Source organism: Oncorhynchus mykiss, chromosome 30 (assembly GCF_057628025.1).
Source record: "Oncorhynchus mykiss isolate SJ-2025 chromosome 30, ASM5762802v1, whole genome shotgun sequence".
Taxonomy (NCBI): Eukaryota; Metazoa; Chordata; class Actinopteri; order Salmoniformes; family Salmonidae; genus Oncorhynchus; species Oncorhynchus mykiss.
In genome coordinates, this window is record NC_143051.1 from 23,085,119 (window position 1) to 23,106,502 (window position 21,384).

The 21,384-nt window shown below is 41.6% G+C and overlaps 2 protein-coding genes across 4 annotated transcripts; both read right to left on the reverse strand.

The window, feature by feature from the left end:
* Positions 1-225: 225 nt before the first annotated feature.
* Positions 226-2,283, reverse strand: LOC149970236 (uncharacterized). Its single transcript, XM_090228334.1, has 2 exons — positions 2,116-2,283; positions 226-1,682 (listed from the first exon to the last, which is right to left on the reverse strand). The coding sequence occupies exons 1-2, from the start codon at positions 2,171-2,173 to the stop codon at positions 280-282; spliced, it is 1,461 nt and encodes a 486-aa protein (XP_090084460.1). The 5' UTR covers positions 2,174-2,283; the 3' UTR covers positions 226-279.
* A 258-nt stretch (positions 2,284-2,541) lies between these two features.
* Positions 2,542-14,376, reverse strand: LOC110488129 (transmembrane protein 106B). 3 transcript variants are annotated; one of them, XM_021560159.3, is made up of 8 exons: positions 13,715-14,376; positions 9,554-9,745; positions 6,910-6,973; positions 6,607-6,766; positions 6,171-6,311; positions 5,847-5,896; positions 5,190-5,243; positions 2,542-4,878 (listed from the first exon to the last, which is right to left on the reverse strand). In XM_021560159.3, the coding sequence occupies exons 2-8, from the start codon at positions 9,735-9,737 to the stop codon at positions 4,737-4,739; spliced, it is 795 nt and encodes a 264-aa protein (XP_021415834.1). In that variant the 5' UTR covers positions 9,738-9,745; positions 13,715-14,376; the 3' UTR covers positions 2,542-4,736. The 3 variants fall into 3 exon arrangements, with proteins under 3 accessions (XP_021415834.1, XP_021415835.1, XP_090083970.1); XM_021560160.3 differs by lacking the exon at positions 13,715-14,376 and adding an exon at positions 12,614-13,650; XM_090227844.1 differs by lacking the exon at positions 13,715-14,376 and adding an exon at positions 10,173-10,456 and having other exon boundaries at positions 3,495-4,878; positions 9,554-9,744.
* Positions 14,377-21,384: the final 7,008 nt, after the last annotated feature.

Sequence of the window (21,384 nt, forward strand, 5' to 3'; positions counted from 1 at the left end):
TCAGTCCATGTCAAGCACTGATATGTTATCATCATTGCTGCCTGATATCAATCGTAAATCCACCAACTACATTTCATCTCCCTGAGACATGGAGATATCAAAATGACTAACAGTGTGACGGTATGTACACTAGCTAATCTATTATGATGGTATTATATTCTCTACAACAGATTATATAAAGTGCAAACAAATGTACATTAGATTAGAATTAACAACAGCAGAGCGTTGCCTTTATTCCAAATGTTTATTGGTGAAAAATCACAATACAATTTCCTGAGGTTAATGTTCCGTAGTCACAGTCACTGTGTTTCCGTCAGTGAACATGTCCAGGTAGCGCTCCAGTGTGAAGTCCTCTCTGTCGGCCAGTGGGTTGTGCTCCAGGCAATATAACGTCATCCTGGCTGTCTGCTGCCTCAGTCTCTGGGCCTCTCTCTTCATTGGCTCCCTCTCTACACTCAGCACTAAAGGCTGAAGCTCTGGCTCTGGGGAGGAGGCAGGCTCAGGGGAAATATAGTCAGACTCCAAAAATTGGCTAACCACATTGTCAGGCAAGGCAATGTATTGGTCTTCCAAATGGTTGCCTGTATTGGTGTAGTCACCTGGCTGCAGGGGTTCTGGAGTTATAGCTAAAGGGTTGCCAAAACGGCTGTAGATATTGGTGTAGTCGGAATCACCTGGCTGCTGAGGTTCTGGAGAGGCAGGATAGTGGTCCTCAAAATGGCCAACTGTATTGGTGTAGCTGGCATCACTGGGGTTGCCATGGGTGACCCAGTCGCAGTGGGTAGATGGTGTGAGTAACTCTGGAGTCTCTCTATAGACTGGGCCGACGTCAGGTCGCAGAAGGAGGAAGGAGGGTACGGGTAAGGGCGGAAGCTGCGGATGGGGGAACATGTTCATGAGAGTGGCATATTGTGAAAGGGTCATGTTGCTCAAAGCTTCCTCTGAGAGGTCTGGGTATCTTGGAACCCCTGAGAGCTCTTCCAACACTTCGGCGAGCAGGTCTTCCTCATCATTGCCCTCTGCTGGTAGGTAGAATAACCGCTTCAGTGCAGGCCCAACGGCATGTGTCTCCAGCAGAGATGAGGATATGTCAGATTGCTGAAAATCTCGGTTTAGTCGGTTAGCCTGGTTTCGGCTCCTACTTTTCACTGTTGCTTTTTTCACTTTGATGCTCTGTTTTTTTCCTTTACTCACTGCTCTCTTTCTCCTCATTTGATTCACAAGTTGGTCAGACTCACTGTCAGTGTCTGTTAGTCCCCTAGTCCCTGTCTCATCCACCACCTCTACCCCGTCTTTCCTCAGCAGTGACATTATCCTCTTGTACTTCTCTGTAGTGCTGTGTTCTTGGCTGGTCCAATCAAAGCTGCCATGTGGGTTCCTCTGTTTAGGTGCAGCATGCTTCTTCTTCTTCTTTCTCTTCCTCTTGAGTGGCTCAGGAGACTCTGAACTCTGGCTCAAGTCTAAAACGTCCTGATGCTGGCTTGTCTCAGGTGTTTCAACAGGACCCATAGGAATAGTCTCCCTGTGTGTCTCTGAAGTGATCAAGGCCAGCTGGTGAGGTGGGGAACCTTGGTACACAGGAAGACCGTGCCAGGAGGCCGATGGTGCTGCGTGGTACATCTGGTATACCCCACCTGCACTGTAAGGGGCAGCATTGTTCACAAGTAATGTCACTGCTGATCCTGCATACACAAAATGCAAAAATAAATGACAATATGTGTAATATACAATACTATTCGCAGAAACATTCCTTTCATATTCGCTGTCAAAGCAAAGGACCCAACCTGACACACGCACCACACACACGACAGGCTGGGAGCAGCATAGGGTCAGCTGGCGGTAAGTGCTTTGCCCCAGGGCACAATAGTCCTGGGTATAGAACATATTAAATTGAAGCCAGCTACTCTCTGGATGCAAATTCCTCCAGATTTCCCTGTTTGCCCTGGGATTCAAACTCTGGTTACTAGCCTGGTCCAGGATCTAGTGGTACTCTTGCTCCATTGCTGTCAAGCCAAACAACCTTGAGGCTACAGCCATGTTACAGCTCATCTGACAGTGTACAAGTCATTTACAATACAAGTTTGCATCAACATGTCATCAGTAATATCAACTTACCATGATCTAGCTGTAAGGCAAAAGAAAGATCCTCTTCCAAATTGGGCTGAAAGTGCATAGTTACCAACGTACCTTCAGCCACCTAGGGAAATTAAATGTACCAAATGCCACCGAAACAGGCTATTTATGCAGACAGGTGTTTGACGTCACATATGGTGTTTATGATGTAAAAACTGTCCCCACTGGCTGTCAACTGTCCCCATGGTAACATTGTGTGAGTTCACTTCTGCTCAGGAGACAAGTTTTGCAAACATGCAGTCAGAATTCCAGTATTATTACAAATCGATGGGTTCATGAGTGCATTGTGATGTCACACTGATTCATGTGCTAATTTGCTTGTGAGTGTTCCATTTCTTACCAGTTCCTCTGAGGTTGGTTAAATAAAAAGGCATGAACAAAGACAGAAGAAAATACAAGACAGACAAATGAGATGTCGACAACTTTATTCACGCTTTCAGAAAGGGTAACCATGCAATTAAACTAGGTAGGACAAATCGTGATCACCCATTTTGAATGTATCATGATGAAAAGCAAATAATAAAAACATCAACTACATTAAAAAATTGCTTGTATTTACATTGTCAAATACCGTTAATCAAAATAAATGTCAGTACCCCACAGCAGATGTAGACATTAGGAAAGAACAACCTAAATCAGATAAACCACTTTTCTAGTTGATGTGTCAGTAGTACTGCAAGTCTTCACTCAATCCTAACATTCATTCAAAAGCTGATCCACTCTTCCATACAAGATTAATTGATTAGGAACAAACGACTGTACACATGTTAAATGTTGTGCTCTACGATAACCCAGGAAACTGCTAATTAGATATCCACTCTTCCATACAAGATTAATTGATTAGGAACAAACGACTGTACACATGTTAAATGTTGTGCTCTACGATAACCCAGGAAACTGCAAATTAGATATCCACTCTTCCATACAAGATTAATTGATTAGGAACAAACGACTGTACACATGTTACAAGTTGTGCTCTACGATAACCCAGGAAACTGCTAATTAGTTAACGGCAAACTACTAAGTATGATAATTCATAAAGAAATGAAAGGTATATTTCTATGACAGAGGGTAGTTTCTATTTGAGTTGTACATTTCAAAAAGGTTTTCCTCAATGTGGGTAGGAATCATATTACAAACGTGGTATTAAATCTAGGTAGTTCTAAACTCTCCAACTGAGTTTGATATGCAGGGAAGTCATTTATCAAAAATGTACAAAGTCCCTTGCAGGTTATTCTCTTCATGCATGTAAAAACTAAGTTGGTCGAATTCAAGTCAGCAGTAGGTCGGTATCACAAAACATTATGCGAGTCCCTCGTAGGCACGAACTCAGAAGGAAGAGGTCAATTACTGATAATGAATCACTATCAATCAATCTTTTTATTGTACCAATTGGGAACAGAGTGGTGGAAGGAACTTTTAACATCTTAATTTCTTTAAATAACTCAATTTTAGGGACATAAGCCTTTTAATTCAATCAATGGATCACACATTAACACAGTTGGATCACCCAACTGTAATATTAGTAAACAACTGGTCCAAATCCAGATTGTACAGAGAGCCCTCTAGAGGAGAGCCCGGTCATTACAAGCTTATACATATGAGAAATGCCACATTCTGACTTATCCCCTATACCAGGGGTATTCAACTCTCTCTACGAGGTCCGGCGCCTGATAGTTTTTTGTTCTACCTGATAATTCAATTACACACACCTGGTGTTCCAGGTCTAAAATCAGTCCCAGATTAGAAGGGAACCATGAACAAAGCACATTGGAACTGGCTTCAAGGTCCAGAGTTTAGTTTGAGAAACCTATATAGCGCACTACCTTTGGCTAGAGGCCTAGTAGTGTGTGCTATAGTCATATAGGTGTCATTTCAGACTTGGCTCACTGTGCCTCTGACTTTTCAGCAGAATTAAATAATACACTAGATCCACCTGTCAAAATAATACACATTATTAATGTGTTACGTGAAGTACGACTTTGAGAATAGTTGACTGGTCCCAGATCTGTTGGTTCAACTCCTTCGACTATCATAGAGATACAGATTTGAGACCAGCTTACTGAGAGAAGTCTGAGGTCATCCTCATCCATAGATTGAGGATTATTAGTTCAGACATCTACAGTTCAAGTGGTTTGGAGGAGTGTGGAGTGGCTTCGTAACATGTTCCATTAACACAATGAGAAGTTAAATGCATTAATAAAGTGCATAATGGTTTGGTACTGAAACAGTATGGTACTTAGTGTTTAGACATTAAAAACAAATATTTTTGTCTGTAGACACATCCCCCCCACCGCACACCTGGCATATACTCCCAACACAATGGTGAGCGAACACAGAATTACATGACATCTACAGTGGGGTCTTCATCGGTAGAGGGGTGGTGGAGGGAGAAACACAGTGATCCATCTATGGCTGGGGTGGCCAACTCTCCTCCTGGAGAACTACTGGGTGCAACACGTATCCCTGCTCGAACATACCACCTTCAATTGACCAGCTGTGTTAGAGAAGGGCTGGAGCACAAGCCTAAACAACCAGTAGTTCTGCAAGATCTCTGATGTTAGCTTCCAAGGAACTTCTCCAGGTCAGGTAGGGCAAGGGGGTTACTCTGGGGGTATTGGGGCATTAGACACCTTGGGCTGCGCCCCCCTCAGAGTGGTGGTGTTACCTCCACAGTCTACATACTGGTACATCTCCTGCGTGACCTGCTCCATGTGGCCAAAGTACATCGTCGTCACCGTCACCCTGAAAACAACAAGAGGATTTAATTTCATTCAAATGGCTTTTTTTGTACCCTTTAGGAGAATAACAAGCAGGGATGTGATCACATCCAGTCAATATAGAAAAATACAAAAGAGGATATTGGTTGGATATGGGATTAGGTCTATTTCCATTCTGTATGAATAGAGGACGGTATCAGAAAAGTTCCTTATTAATAAAGGGAGGTCATTAACCACACAGAACAAGGTTGACTAACTGTTCTGAGTACATTAATACGTATGACATGGGAGAAAGGCCTCGTGGTCCTGTGAGAATGATAAAAGGGAGGTACTTACTGCATCATGACAACGATGTTGTGAACCTTTATGGTCTGCAGGCTGCAGTAATCACTAGGACACAGAGGAACAGACACTTCAGTCAGTTTCATGTGATGAACAAAAAGTTACATTTGTCCACCAGCCGGCTTTTACTCTGTCGAACCGTCTGGTTTCATTGGGTTTCAGAAATGGACTTGAATGGAGCCTATGGCAAGAGTGGGAAAAGGTCCCGCTGGATTTTCATTGGCTGATGTCTCAGTCCATCACCATCTAGCGTAACCCTTGAACCTCCCCTCCATGTTGTGGATTTTAAAGCAGGAGCAGCACAAGTGATAAGCTAAACAATGAACGAAAGGGAGTTGGGGAAATCAGAAAGTATGAATCTAAGAATTTGTTTTCACATATAAAGTTTATATGCCCAAATTCATCTAATCCAGCTATGGCAGGCTGTCCCTCTCCCACCTCAACTACAACATGCCCCTTTCAAGTCTGACTTTGTTCCACACGGTTTTCAGGCTCTATATGAGCCTGGGGACAAGGTTAAGCAAAAACTAAAAGCAGGCTGCAATCTGTACTCACATAGGATTTATTGAAACAAAGTCTCGACCATGAGGTCTTTATCAGGTTCCGTGTTCTCAAAAAGCTATGTGCTGTGTTGGGGTGTGCTGTACTTACTACATGTAGCTCATCTCATCTGCTAGGATGGTGGGAACCATGTAATCAACCTGGGAACAACACACAGGGTTATGATCAAAAAGATGACCAGGAGAAAGTATTTGAAGTGCCAAAATACATAATGTGACAAGTTGAGCAACTTAGGACCAGGAATAGGGGTCTGAGTCCACTAAAAACAGCTATGGCTTGTTGGCTCTTGAATTTAGTGAAACAGGACTTTCTGCTGCATGTCCAATAATGATGATAGAGTTGTTACCACAACTTTTACATTGTTGCTAGTGCGCTGTTAACGCCCTGTTGCCATGCTATTACAGAGTTGTGTACCTGCTCCATGCCCAGAGGACTAATAGCAGTGATGTTATTGATGCGGGACTTCCCAATCACTGTCTTGGAGAACTGGACTTGGGCTGTGACGTTGGACACCTCTACACTGTAGTAGTTGTTATTGGTAATGTTCAGAGTGTTCTGGAAGGAAGAAGAATGAATACCTTATAATTTTACCCTCAGAGAAACACACACACTGAGCAGTTTGAAGCCAGAGTTGGCCAGTGCGGCAAACCAGGAACAGTTTAGGAGTTAATACAAAATTACAGGGGATGGCAGAATACCTAGAGTCCTGCAACATTTGTGACCAAACTCATTTGCCCAAACATGGCCAACTTTAGGATAGTACAGGTTGATAAGGAAAAGCAGTCTCCTCCTGTGACTGTCCACAATGTGACCCAAATCATCATGTAGTTAGACCAGAGGAGAGGCTCACAGTCACGTTGAGATAGACAATCCTCTTGTCCTCGTCATAGGTGACGAAGATCGACTTGACGCCCACGTAGGAGACGTCTATGGTACGAGGGAACAGGAAGAAGACAGCCAGGCTGGACAGCAGCAGACACACAACCACCGAGGACATCACATACAGCTTTCTGTGGAGAGGCAGGAGAACAAATGGCAGGGTCAGCAGTTAAATAGCAGTTTGACAATGGCAGGGTACAAAGAACATTATAACAAGAAAGGAACAGCTACGTTTAGCCTAGAGATATCAACCCAACCACGACATTACACTTACGTTCTCCTGGGCCTGAGTCTCTGGTCACTGTATGGGATCAATGCTACAAGCTGGTTCTCTTGGCCTGCATAATGCAAGGAAACATTTACAACACTTAGGCTAATCATCGGACACAACTACAGCACAACATAACAGCAACACTAGGGATGTAACAATTCACTGATAAACCATTGATCCAGGGACCGATGCCTACGATACGAGTGCATCGGTTCGCAGGACCCTAAACTGATCCAAATGTGGCGTGAATCAGTCAGAAAATCGTTTAAAATGTTATGAGTAAAAAACAGTGAACCGGCAATTCATAACCTATTATTTCCCTAATACGAAAATACCTAAATCTTTTGTGACCGAATTGATGCGGCCTCTCCTTCAGTAGCTATTTAAATAAGCATGTCAGTCATTGACCTCCAAGTCAGATAACTGTACAGAGCTCAGCTGCTCGCACCAACGAGAGCCTCTAATATCTGCGCAGCACCTTCAGCATTCAAATTATTGTAAAATGGCTTTGGCAATGTAAAATCATAGGCTTTATAAGTTGGGTGACTTTTTCGATTGCCAGGTTCACCATAAAATTGTTTTGCTTTTAACAGTCAGTGCATTTGGTCATTTTTACATGAAGTTGTAATTTCATAACAAGGACACCAACCATTTTTGTGAGCTGTACTGTAGGCCTATAGTCAGAGCGGGAGAAGAGCAGCTCTCATCTGTAAAGTTCTAATGAAATCTGAAGCTGTGCTATATTAATTCATAGCAAGAACCTGACTGATAAATAATTTCACCGATATTATTGGCAAATAAGGCTATTTTACCAATTGTTCGAAACCGGCCGATAATTCCACCGATATTCGATAAATAAATTAAACTGTTTACTTGATAATTAAGGTTGGGAGGCTTAAAGAAGAGGTCATTACAGGACAGCAGGAAAACACACAGCAAAACCTCAGAGATAGCCTGGTTCCAAATATGCATGTGCTTCAGAGAGGAGAACAGAGCTGTGAAGTAGCACAGACAAGTTATTTGTCATGCAGACATGAAGGCGTGACTTCACAGCTGCAGTGTTTTTCCTATAAAACCCAGGGGTTATTAATAATTGTGCATGTTTGTGTTCATGTTGTGCCAGAATCTGTGTGTGGGTTTTGGTCTGTGTTTCATCATGTGGTGTTCCTAGGGTTTGGTTGATTTTTCTCCTATGCTATTGGCACCTGTGTCGCCTTGGGAGGGAAAATAAAATCTCAAATAGCTTATTATCCATTAGATTGGTTTCATTAAAATTGTGAAATAATTTATGACTGTTGTGAATATAGGTATATACTGATTCTTGGCATTATGACAGTCAAAGGGAGAGGGAGTACAAGTTCCAACAGTCTTACTGCCCTGACAGTTTCTCCCTAGGCTACAAAACCCCACGCGGTACCCATAGTTTTGTCACACAAAACAGAAAAGTATTTGAACTTTGGAACAAGATATTCATACACTTGTTTGAGGATATTACGGCATGTCACATCACACCCACCAGTGGAGACTACCTGTTCTAGCAGTTGGTTTTAACCACCAACTGATAGACTATAAACTTAGGGCTCGACCGATATGTAGTTTCACCGATATCATCGGTTGATATTGGCCTTTTACTGAAAGATAGCTATATCGGCCCGAAAATTGCACCGATATATAGGATGACAAAGGGAATATCATGCTTATCAGAATACTTGCAGCCCATCTAATGATCTCATTATTGTCACAAATTAACATTTGGAGCACAATGGCAATTTATGAGAACTTAGTGTGGGAAAATGTCACTTTTTCCTCACTGTAAAAACAGTAGGCTATAATCAGCAGATATATATTGATATTGGGACGTTTTGTCCTACCAAAAAATCATAGCTAGTCATAGCTAAGTTCTACACATAAATATAAACATATTACTTTCAACACATTTTTGATGTGATAAAATGACAAGTTAATCAGTCGATGGGGATTTCAGATACAAAGTGGGGGACAAAAGGCCTAAATGCTCAGTCTGCCCTATGGCTCAGCTCAACATATAACTCATTCTCTGACACACACACACACACGCACACACCTCAGAGAAGTAATCTCAGACAGATCCAGCTCAAAGAGGTCCAACTTGATCAGGATCAGATTTGAATTTTACTGAATCGATTCGTTCCACTTATCAAACCGAATCGTTTCAGACTAAAAGTATTGTTCCTGTATTGTGTCAGAGCTAACGTATTTATCTAGATACTTATTGAGTCATGCTTGAAATAAGAGATTCACATCCCTAGGCAATACTGTACAACATTATCCCTCAGAGGGGAAATTCACCAGGCTCTGGGGATAAAAATCATGAACCACAAACACCGCAGCTTGATTACAGTGAGTTTACAGGCAAAGCATGAGTCATTCATATGCCAAATTCAGTCAATGTTTCCCTCAAGCTCACAGAGTGATTCTATCACACACATCATCAACTGCAGTCTGACTGTGACACTGAACAGAACAAAACTCTTACCCAGTCATATTCATTCAAATGGTATAGCATCTTAAATCCTGTTTACCTCCAGGTATCCAGTCTGTACCCTGACAGCTGGGACATCTGACGCTGTCCCTGCCAGTGAACTCCACATAGGTGTGTGTTGCTCACCTCTAGGTATCCTCCCAGTGCCCTGGCAGCTGGGACATGTGACGCTGTCGCGGCCTGTGAACTCTACGTAGGGGAACTGGGACACATCCTCTCTCTTCCCATCATCCTCCTGGGTGGTGGTCAGGCTGTCATGGGAGTCTTCATGGCATGCCTGCTTGGGCAGGAGGGAGAGGGCTTTCCCCATGGTGACAGCTGGAGGGTCAGAGGTTACCGGTTGGCGTTTGTTTGTCATGTTTGAGGCAAACACACACACAACACAAAAAAGAAAAGTCCTCTCACTGTCAACAGTGGTATTTTCAGAAAACTTAACATGTAAATATTTGTATGAACATAACAAAATTCAACAACTGAGACAAACTGAACAAGTTCCCCAGACATGTGACCAACAGAAATTGAATAATGTGTCCCTGAACAAAGGGGGAGTAAAAATCTAAAGTAACAGTCAGTATCTGGTGTGGCCACCAGCTGCATTAAGTACTGCAGTGCATCTCCTCCTCATGGACTGCACCATATTTGCCAGTTCTTGCTGTGAGAGGTTACCCCCACTCTTCTACCAAGGCACCTGCAAGTTCCCAGACATTTCTGGGGGGGGGGGGGGGGGTGTTGCCCTAACCCTCACCCTCCGTTCCAACAGGTCCCAGATGTGGTCAATGAGATTGAGATCCGGGCCCGTCGCTGGACATGGCAGAACACTGACATTCCTGATTTGCAGGAAATCACGCACAGAACGAGCAGTATGGCTGGTGGCATTGTCATGCTGGAGGGTCAAGTCAGGATGAGCCTGCAGGAAGGATACCACACAAGGGAGGATATCGTCTTCCCTGTAACGCACAGCGTTGAGATGGCCTGCAATGACAACAAGCTCAGTCCGATGATGCTGTGGCACACCGCCACAGACGATGACGGACACTCCACCTCGATCCCGCTCCAGAGTACAGGCCTCGGTGTAACGCTCATCCTTCGATGATAAACGTTAATCTGACCATCACACCTGGTGAGACAAAACCGCAACTCGTTAGTGAAGAGCACTTTTTGCCAGTCCTGTCTGATCCAGCGACGGTTGGATTTTGCCGGTGATGTCTGGTGAGGACATGCCTTAACAGACCTACAAGCCCTCAGTCCAGCCTCTCTCAGCCTATTCCGGACAGTCTGAGTACTGATGGAGGGATTGTGCGTTCCTGGTGTAACTCAGGCAGTTGTTGCCATCCTGTACCTGTCCCACAGGTGTGATGTTTGGATGTACCGATCCTGTGCAGGTGTTGTTACACATGGTCTGCCACTGCGAGTAAGCTCAGCTGTCCGTCCTGTCTCAGGCATTTCACAGTACAGCCGTTGCAATTTATTGCCCTGGCCACATCTGCAGTCCTCATGCCTCCTTGCAGCATGCCTAAGGCACATTCAGACAGATGAGCAGGGACCCTGGGTGTCTTTTGGTGTTTTTCCAGAGTCAGTAGAAAGGCCTCTTTAGTGTCCTAATTTTTCATAACTGTGACTTGAATTGCCTACCTTCTGTAAGCTATTAGTGTCTTAACGACCGTTCCACAGGTGCATGTTCATTAATTGTTTATGGTTCTTTGAACAAGCATGGGAAACCGTGTTTAAACCCTTTACAATTAAGATCTGTGAAGTTATTGGATTTTTACGAATTATCTTTGAAAGAGGGTCCTGAAAAGGGGACGTTTCTTTTTTTGCTGCGTTTATATACACACATACAGTTGAAGTCGGAAGTTTACATACACCTTAGCCAAATACATTTAAACTCAGTTTCACAATTCCTGACATTTAATCCTAGTAAAAATTCCCTGTTTTAGGTCAGTTAGGTCACCACAAATTCCCTGTTTTAGGTCACCACTTTATTTTAAGAATGTGAAATGCAAGAATAATAGGAGAGCGATGTATTTATTTTATATATTTCTTTCATCAAATTCCACTGGGTCAGAAGTTTACATACTAATTGAGTGTATTTGGTAGCATTGCCTTTAAAAATGGTTTAACTTGGGTCAAATGTTTTGGGTAGCCTTCCACAAGCTTCCCACAATAAGTTGGGTGAATTTTGGCCCATTCCACCTGACAGAGCTGGTGTAACTCAGTCAGGCACACGCTTTTTCAGTTCTGCCCACAAATGTTCTAAAGGATTAAGGTTATAGCAACTCCAATACCTTGACTTTATTGTCCTTAAGCCATTTTGCCACAACTTTGCTTGGGGGTCATTGTCCATTTGGAAGACCCATTTGCAACCAAGCTTTAACTTTCTGGCTGATGTCTTGAGGTGTTGCTTCAATATATCCACAATTCTCCTTCCTGATGCCATCCATTTTGTGACGTGCCGCCTGCAGTCCCTCCTGCAGCAAAGCACCCCCACAACATGATGCTGCCACCCCTGTGCTTCACGGTTGGGATGGTATTCTTCAGCTTGCAAGACTCCCCCTTTTTCCTCCAACCATAACGATGGTCATTATGGCCAAACAGTTCTATTTTTGTTCCATCAGACCAGAGGACTATTGTTTGTACCGATGAACATTGTACCTTCAGGCATTTGGAAATTGCTCCCAAGGATGAACCAGACTTGTGAAGGTGTGCAATTTTTTTCTGAGGTCTTGGCTGATTTCTTTTGATTTTCCCATGATGTCAAGCAAAAGGCACTGCATTTGAAGGTAGGCCTTGAAATACATCCACAGGTACACCTCCAATTGACTCAAATTATCTAAATTAGCCTCTCAGAAGCTTCTAAAGTCATGACATCATTTTCTGGAATTTACCAAGCTGTTTAAAGGCACAACTTAGTGTATGTAAACTTCTGACCCACAGGAATTGTGATACAGTGAATTACAAGTGAAATAATCTGTCTGTAAACAATTGTTGGAAAAATGATTGTGCCATGCACAATGTAGATGTCCTAACCGACTTGCCAAAACTATAGTTTAACAAGAAATTTGTGGAGTGGTTGAAAAACGAGTTTTAATGACTCCAACATAAGTGTATGTAAACTTCCAACTTCAACTGTACATACACATACCGAAATGCCACGATAATAAAAGCATTTTAAATCATATACTTTACCTTTGTTTTCTTCAAGAGTACCTTGTTGGGAAAGGTAAGTCCCACAATAAATGTTTTCAAAAGTGTTCGTTAACTAAGTGACGGCCTTCATCCCTATATGTTGTCTTACTGGATGCGTATTAGAACAGGGCTAGATAAAAGAAAGCCTTTACTGTACAGCCAGCAGTAGCTCTCCAGGAGGAGGGTTAGCCAACCAATGCTGTGCTCGTAGCTAACTGCTACACATCAATCGGCATTTGACAAACTGAGACAGAAATAGAAGTTAGTTAGCTATCTAGACATTGATTGGGTAACATTGGCAGGCTGACTTCTTCAAATCAACAAGAAATCGCCAAATAACAAGGTCTATAGCTAGCTACAGGTTCTATAGCTAGATAAGCTAGCTAACATGATTTGGTTAACAAACGGACAAGTTAATCTTTGTTTAAGTCACTGGTCCACTCATCGTGCAAATTATGCTAACTAGCTAGTTGTATGGCATTGCCATTCATTAAAATTACTCATCAGTTAGCAAGAATGTCAGTTGACTGTCGACTGGTTTGTAAACTAAGTTAGCTAGTAAATGAACTATCATAACAAACTGGTTAACTAGCTAGAAAAAAGGAAGCAAAAGGATAACGTTAGGAGGCTAGCCAACGATAGCAGCTGTTAGCGGGTGGGTATAATGTGTGGAACGTTCCAACAGGAATCTGTTCCAAAAACTTGGTAAAGTACAGGGTTGCCAGCAAACAACGCATAACGTTATATAAAGTAGCATGCTCAATTCGCCTAGCTAACTAGCTGCCGAATAGGCATCACCGTAGCCTATTCTTAATGTGTGTCCATAGGCTACCAAAGTAATGACATACATTTTTTTCGGAATAAACGTGGTGAGTGAAAAACGTAATGAAATAGCCCACTTCCTACCCGGTATCTTATTCTGCCGCTATACAACCTTGTTATTTAATTTTTGGAACAGATTCCTGTTGGAACGTCCAACCCGCTGCTAGCTAGCATCAACAAAGCAGGTCAGTCTTGTTTGCTATACGCGCTGGAATAAAATATATTTAACAGCATACTATTTATTCTACGGTGAAGTGAAATTATTATTGTCCGTCTTACCAGAAAACAAGTTGTTTTTCCTACCAATCCTTTCAGGTCATGCAGTTCTTGTTGTCAACCAACCTGACATGCGCAGTACGTTTCAGATGATGACGTCTTTGTCAGCTGACGAGTAGTCAGAAAATAAATAAAAGTTTTAGTCACCTCGGACAACGGGATATAGCTAGAAGGGATCCCGTTTTTGTCAAGTTAATGCGTTGTAGCTAACCAGCAACGTTAATTATCCTAACCTGCCACGAAAAGTCAAATCTGACGTTATTTGACAAAAGCTGGATCCCTTCTAGCCATGAACCGATCAACGCCTACAACAAACAATACAAATCCATAACTTCGCGTTGCAAAGTTTTTTTTTTTAACCGCGACTAAATTGACATGTCGATTGGTCCTCGCACTAAATTTAAAAATATATAAAGTAGAAGAAAGTACTTCTATATGTCCTTGTTACGTTTTGAGGTAATAATATTAAAAAGCAGTACTATGCTATTTCAGGCATTCCTATGACTAATACATGTCCTCCAAAATCAGCTAATTATTTTCAATTGTCGCTACAATTGTAGACCTACTGATTTGAAATGTTCATAACCAGGCAAAACGTCAGTATAGAGGCAAAGTGGAGTCGCAATTCATAGGCTCAGACACCAGACATAAATGGCAGGGTCTACAGACCACGGACTACAAAGGGAATACCAGCCACCTCTCTGACACTGACGTCTTGCTAGTTAACCCTTGCAAGGCTGCTGGCCCTGACGTCTGGATGGAGTGTTTACGGGCATATTCACTCCCCCTATCCCATTCCATTGTCCCCCATTGTTCCTGTACCCAAGAAAGCAAAGGTAACTGAACTACATGACCATCAACCCTGTACCACTCACTTCTGTCATCATGAATTGCTTTGAAAGACTAGTCAAGGATCATATCACCTCCACCTTACCTGCCACCCTAGACCCACTTCAATATGCTTACGGCCCCAATAGATCCACAGACTATGCAATCGCCATCGAACTGCACACTGCCCTAGCTCATCTGGACAAGATGAATACCTATGTAAGAATGCTGTTCATTGACTATAGCACAGCATTCAACACCATAGTGCCCTCCAAGCTCATCATTAAGCTTGAGGCTTTTACCGATGCACAATTGAGAGCATCCTGTCAGGCTGTATCACCGCCTAGTACTGCAACTGCACACCCGCAGGACTCTCCAGAGGGTGGTGCGGTTTGCTCAATGCATCACCGGGGGCAAACTACCTGCCCTCCAGGACACCTACAGCAGCCGATGTCACAGGAAGGCTAAAAAGATCATCAAGGACAACAACCGCCCGAGCCACTGCCTGTTCACCCTGCTATCATCCAGATGGTGAGGTCAGTACAGTTGCATCAAAGCTGGGCTGAGAGACTGAAAAACAGCTTCTCTTTCAAGGCCAGAAGACTGTTAAATAGCCATCACTAGCACATTAGCGGCTGCTGCACTGCCTTGCAAAAGTATTCATCCCCCTTGCCGTTTCTCCTATTTTGTTGCATTACAACCTGTAATATAAATATATTTTTATTTGGATTTCATGTAATGGACATACACAAAATAGTCCAAATTGGTGAAATGAAATGAAAAAAATAACCTGTTTAAATAAAATTAAAAAGGGAAAACAGCTGCGTGCATATGTATTCACCCCCTTTGCTATGAAGCCCCTAAATATGATCTGGTGCAACCAATTACCTTCAGAAGTCACATAATTAGTTAAATAAAGTCCACCTGCGTGCAATCTAAGTGTCACATGATCTCTCACATGATCTCCGTATATATACACCTGTTCTGAAAGGCCCAGAGTCTGCAACACTACTAAGCAAGGGGTACCATCAAGCAAGCGGCACCATGAAGCCCAAGGAGCTCTCCAAACAGTTCAAGGACAACGTTGTGGAGAAGTATAGATCGGAGATGGGTTATAAAAAAGAACCCACCAAAACTCACGGACCAGGCAAGGAGGGCATTAATCAGAGAGGCAACAAAGAGACCAAAGATAACCCTGAAGGAGCTGCAAAGCTCCACAGCGGAGATTGGAGTATCTGTCCACTTTAAGCAGTACACTCCACGGAGCTGGTCTTTATGGAAGAGTGGCCAGAAAAAAGGCATTGCTTAAAGAAAAAAATTAACAAACGAGTTTGCTGTTTGCCAAAAACCATGTGGGAGACTCCCCAAACATATGGAAGTAGGTACTCTGGTCAGATGAGACTAAAATTGAGCTTTTTGGCCAAGGAAAACGCTATCTCTGGCGCAAACCCAACACCTCCCATCACCCAGAGAACACCATCCCCACAGTGAAGCATGCTGGTGGCAGCATCATGCTGTGGGGATGTTTTTCATCGGCAGGGACTGGTCAGAATTGAAGGAATGATGGATGGCGCTAAATACAAGGATATTCTTTAGGGAATCTTGTTTAAGTCTTCCAGAGATTTGAGACTGAGACGGAGGTTCACCTTCCACCAGGAAACATTTAAATGTCTTGGAATGGCCTAAGACCCCAATCCAATTGAGAATCTGTGGAATATATTTACCAAAATAAATGATCTAATGACTCTGCCCCCTCGCTGAAAAATCTGCAGAGTTGGGAAGATTGTATCCACCATATATATATATATATATATATATATATATAATTCTACTGGTTGCAAGAATTTTGTTTAGTAATTTAAATTGAAAAATTCTAAGCTTTGAATCCGGCCCCATTTTGCGTGTCAATTGATAAACCATGTGCCATGGATTCGGTACATAGAAAATCTCTTACCAACTATTTGGCTATTTATATACCACAGCTGTCAATTTTTTGGTTTTAAATGTAACTGGTATATATTTTTATTTATCACAATTTTCTTTAACCAATTTGGGGTTTTAATGCAGGGCCAACAGACAAGTTGGTACTTTTCCCCCCTTCCACTTTTGTCGTAATGCTGCAATTAGTTGGTTGTAATTTTGGGTAGAGCAGATATTTACATATGTCTGTGTTAGCTGCATGTGTAATATGACGCCACCAGTCCTATTTATTATTTAATTGACAAGAATTATACCTCTTTTAAAAATGTTATCAAAAAATAAAGTTTTTTAAATAAATTAGTATGTTTGTCTTTTCAGGTGGATTAAACTGAAAATCCAACCAACTTTCTATGGCTTGTTAAAAAATAACGATATTTTGGAGATGATTTAAAGGGGAAAAGGCCATTCTTGAACATGTGGTGAGACATTCTTACTGATTTACTACAAAACCATTTTGGATTTAAGTATAACTGATGCCTTTAGTGAGAGGGCTAATGCTTTAATATTTAATCATTTCTGTCAATCCGAATTCATATTCATTATTTAAATAGGCCCTTCTAATTTTGTCTGGCTTGCCGTTCCAAATAAAATTGAATATTTTTTGCCCATATAATTTTAAAAAACAGGTCGCTAAGGGGTAAGCAAAACCATAAGAAAATAGGTAACCTGGGATGTGACTAAAGAGTTAATCAGGGTGATTTTTCCACAAATAGACATGTATTTTCCTTTCCATGGTAGCAAGAACTTATCTAATTTTTCCTAACTTTCTATAACAATGCATTGGAACGAGATCATTTATTTCCGGAGATGTCCACATCCCTGTCAGATTTTATTGGTAAACTACCCGGTAATGTAAAAGTTGTATTTTTTTGTGATCCAATATGTAATATAGTTTATCATAATTTGGTTTTAATTCAGAGGTTAGAAAAAACATCTAGATCCTCAATGAGGCTGTGGGGGGATTCTAATTATGGATTTAGATATTACTGCACTGTTAGAGCTACAAACACAAGCATTTCGCTACACCCGCAATAACATCTGCTAAACACTTGTATGTGACAAATAACATTTGATTTGATTCTTGCAAACTATGTCTTTATTAATTATTGAGCTGCAGTTCTGGTTTTATCCACATGGTGGCAGTAGTATTTAGTGTTTGAAATCCACCCACCACTGCCTAATGTGCTAATTTACTGTGATCCGTGTTTTGATTGTGCAACAATAATATTATAGGCCTATATCTTCTGAAAACATGTGGCTTTTAATTCCTGTTATGTCAATGTTTACCAGACCTCATTCCTTTGTTATCACTTGACATCACCCAGTTAGTACAGCATTGATTACCATAAAGCCTGCCACACCATAATAAAGAGCATATCTTTCCCCCATACATCAAATCAAGTTGAATGTTGCTGCAGTGTTATAGTCAATGTTTATTTTTGACTTAAATAATATACATAATAGGATAATCTATATTCAAACTAGTAACAGTGTCTGTATTCCTCATAGGAGTGAAATGTACAAAGCAGTTAGGCTTAACTAAAACACACAGAGGAGAAGTGGGGTGGGGGCAGCAGACTGCTATGGTGCAGTGCACTATACACACCAAATGTAATCAGTTGACATGCAATTATGCACCAGTAAGAGGTTTTAATGGCCACGCTTATAACAGTGTGTGTTGGAGCCCAATATTACAATTTCCCCATCTCTGTTTGCATTGCTGTCTCCGCCCTCATTTGTCCCACTCACACCACCGGATGGGTCTTTGTAGTGTGTGTGCGTGCGCGCGTGCGCTGAGCTGGGTTCAGTGGCAGCGCTACTAAACACTGTCATCATTAAGTTCTCTCTCTTTTCCTCCGCATTAGGAGCAGTAGTGTAATGAGTCTCTAGTTAGTCTGTCATGTTGCATTTTTTTTTTTATGTCATGTTTATCCCTGTCCTTGTTTACTCTCTTTACATAACAGCATGTTTGTGGTTTTATTATCCATTACTGAGATGATACAAAGAGAATGTGACAAAATATTTAATCCTGGTTTCTCTCTTTTAAGCTGGCATTGTTTTATGTGGGGCCTGTTCTGCTTTTATGTGGATCCTGACCTTTTTTTTCAGGTCAGGATTATTTTGTTTTAAGTGCAATGTTGCATGATTCAAAAGGAAAGCAGACATGATATCACACAAGTTTAAATCTTTTTTTATTGTGGAAAAAGGACAAAACAAACAAATGTAGACACATCCTATCACAGCCACAGTACCAGGGACAAACTATACCGAGCCTCAATTTCCAGTCTGTCATATAGTTGTAGGTGTTTGTAATATTTCAGAAACAATTGATGATGAATAAAAACAAGGTTCAATATAAGGCAGTTATAGATGACCTTGAGCTTGGCTTTAAAGAAAGCATTTGATTTGTGTTAAATACTAAACTAAACCTTTAAGTAAACATACAAAACACCAGTTATAATTGCCTATATCGTGTAGACTTAGTATGTAATATCATAAAGTATTAAATTAAATGTGCCTTTACAGAGGGAAAACAGTTTAAATGAATCTGGAATTACGATCAAGGCAAAGGAAAGTGATCGCACAACTTTTTGGCGCTCATGAATATGTATGTGGCCGATGTGCTGGTGTTGGTGTGATGATTAGAGAAATGCAGACCAAACTAAACTCTTGAATAGTCAAATAACTTGTTTTCACTCCATTTACATACTTGGAAAATGCATTGTGGGCTGAACGAAAAAAAGACAAATGTCATATAGCACTGTAATGTAACCCACTACTATAACCCACAAGTAACTGAGAAAGAATGGAAATCCCAACGTCATAAGCAATGTTTAGTGAAAAAATTAAAAGGTAACCATTTTAGACTGTTCATGCTTGAGATGGTTGGTTAGTTCTGCTTCCTGCCAGGCCCTACTCCTTTTCTAGTCTAACCCAAAGGCCCTGGTCTTCTGCAGGACAGGATGACTGCCTGTTCTTAATGAGGGGAGTGACTCAGCTGTGTGTTAGAGGCTTATTAGTAGCTTATAGTCCATCAGTGCTTTGGTCTGACCCCTAGGGTCAACTCTGATGGTATGGACCATGTATTATATTTCTATGGTATGGATGAACCCTCTGGCCAAGCTCTGAGCTCCCCCCACAGATTGCCATGAACAATGTGGTTTATACAGTGTATAAGGATTTTATAGAGAATGCTTAGAAAAGAAGAAGGCCCTGTGAAGATAGAGAAGGCCTGTTTATGGCCCCATTGGACAATGTCATGCGTGAATAGAAGCGCTGATGTAAGCTACTGTAGCATAGAAATATATGCGACTGTTCTCTCTCTCTCTCTCTCTCTCTCTCTCTGTTTCCCCTTCTCTCTCTCTCTCTCTCTCTCTCTGTCACTCTCTCCACTATGGTTGGCACAGCTGGAGTTTGGAATGAGCAGCACGTTGTCACTAGTTGGTTCCCCCAACGTCAGAGAGGTGTATTTTATATTTACTGGATGTGTGTGTGTTTCATGCTCTTCTGATAAAAAGCTGTCATTATTCATAGTCCGACATGTGACAGGACGGCTCACTCCGTATAAAAACACAAAACGTATGACCTTGTCCTCCACCACAGTCAACTGTCATATAACATATAAACACTTGTCACGGGAGGAATAACCTGCTGTCACACGCGAGGGGCTGGTCATCGACTCTGTCGACTCTGTCTAGCCTAGAGTAGCAGATCATTTCTGGACTGTTTTTGTACTTGAATGTCTTGTGTTTTCAACCGTGATGTCGGTCAATTGAAATGCGGTCATGCGGTTGCTCTGTTGGTCAATCCTCCATATTCTGTATGACTATGATTAATTAGTCTACTACTAAATTGTGCATGCGCGTGTGTGTGTGATCCGTTTATGTTGTACAGTATGTTCTGCAGAATACTCTAATATAGCAGATAAAACAATGCATAGGTGATATTGCTCAGTAATGTAGGGGACCTGTGAACCAGGCTGAAGATAAGGTTAGACATGATATTTGGTGGGTTTCTAACATGTTCAAGGTCATTTTCTCTTAACCCGTGTCTGGCCCGGAGAGGAGTGGAGCATTAATCTATTTTTTTTGCAGCGTCAAGACAAAGTTTACTGGCTCTGTGAGTGTATTGATTCCCCCTCCCCCATCTCTCATTCTCTCTCTCCCCGTTTCCAGTTCAGTTCTCCAGTAGTGAGATCGTCATTGTAGATCTCTGCCTTTTCTACAGGGAACACTTGTGCGCCGAAGTTGAAAAATGTAGGAGCATACAGAAATGTAGGAGCATACAGAAATGTAAGAGCATACAGAAATGTAGGAGCATACAGAAATGTAAGAGCATACAGAAATGTAGGAGCATACAGAAATGTAGGAGCATACAGAAATGTAAGAGCATACAGAAATGTAGGAGCATACAGAAATGTAGGAGCATACAGAAATGTAGGAGCATACAGAAATGTAGGAGCATACAGAAATGTAAGAGCATACAGAAATGTAGGAGCATACAGAAATGTAGGAGCATACAGAAATGTAGGAGCATACAGAAATGTAAGAGCATACAGAAATGTAGGAGCATACAGAAATGTAAGAGCATACAGAAATGTAGGAGCATACAGAAATGTAAGAGCATACAGAAATGTAAGAGCATACAGAAATGTAGGAGCATACAGAAATGTAGGAGCATACAGAAATGTAAGAGCATACAGAAATGTAAGAGCATACAGAAATGTAGGAGCATACAGAAATGTAGGAGCATACAGAAATGTAGGAGCATACAGAAATGTAGGAGCATACAGAAATGTAGGAGCATACAGAAATGTAAGAGCATACAGAAATGTAGGAGCATACAGAAATGTAGGAGCATACAGA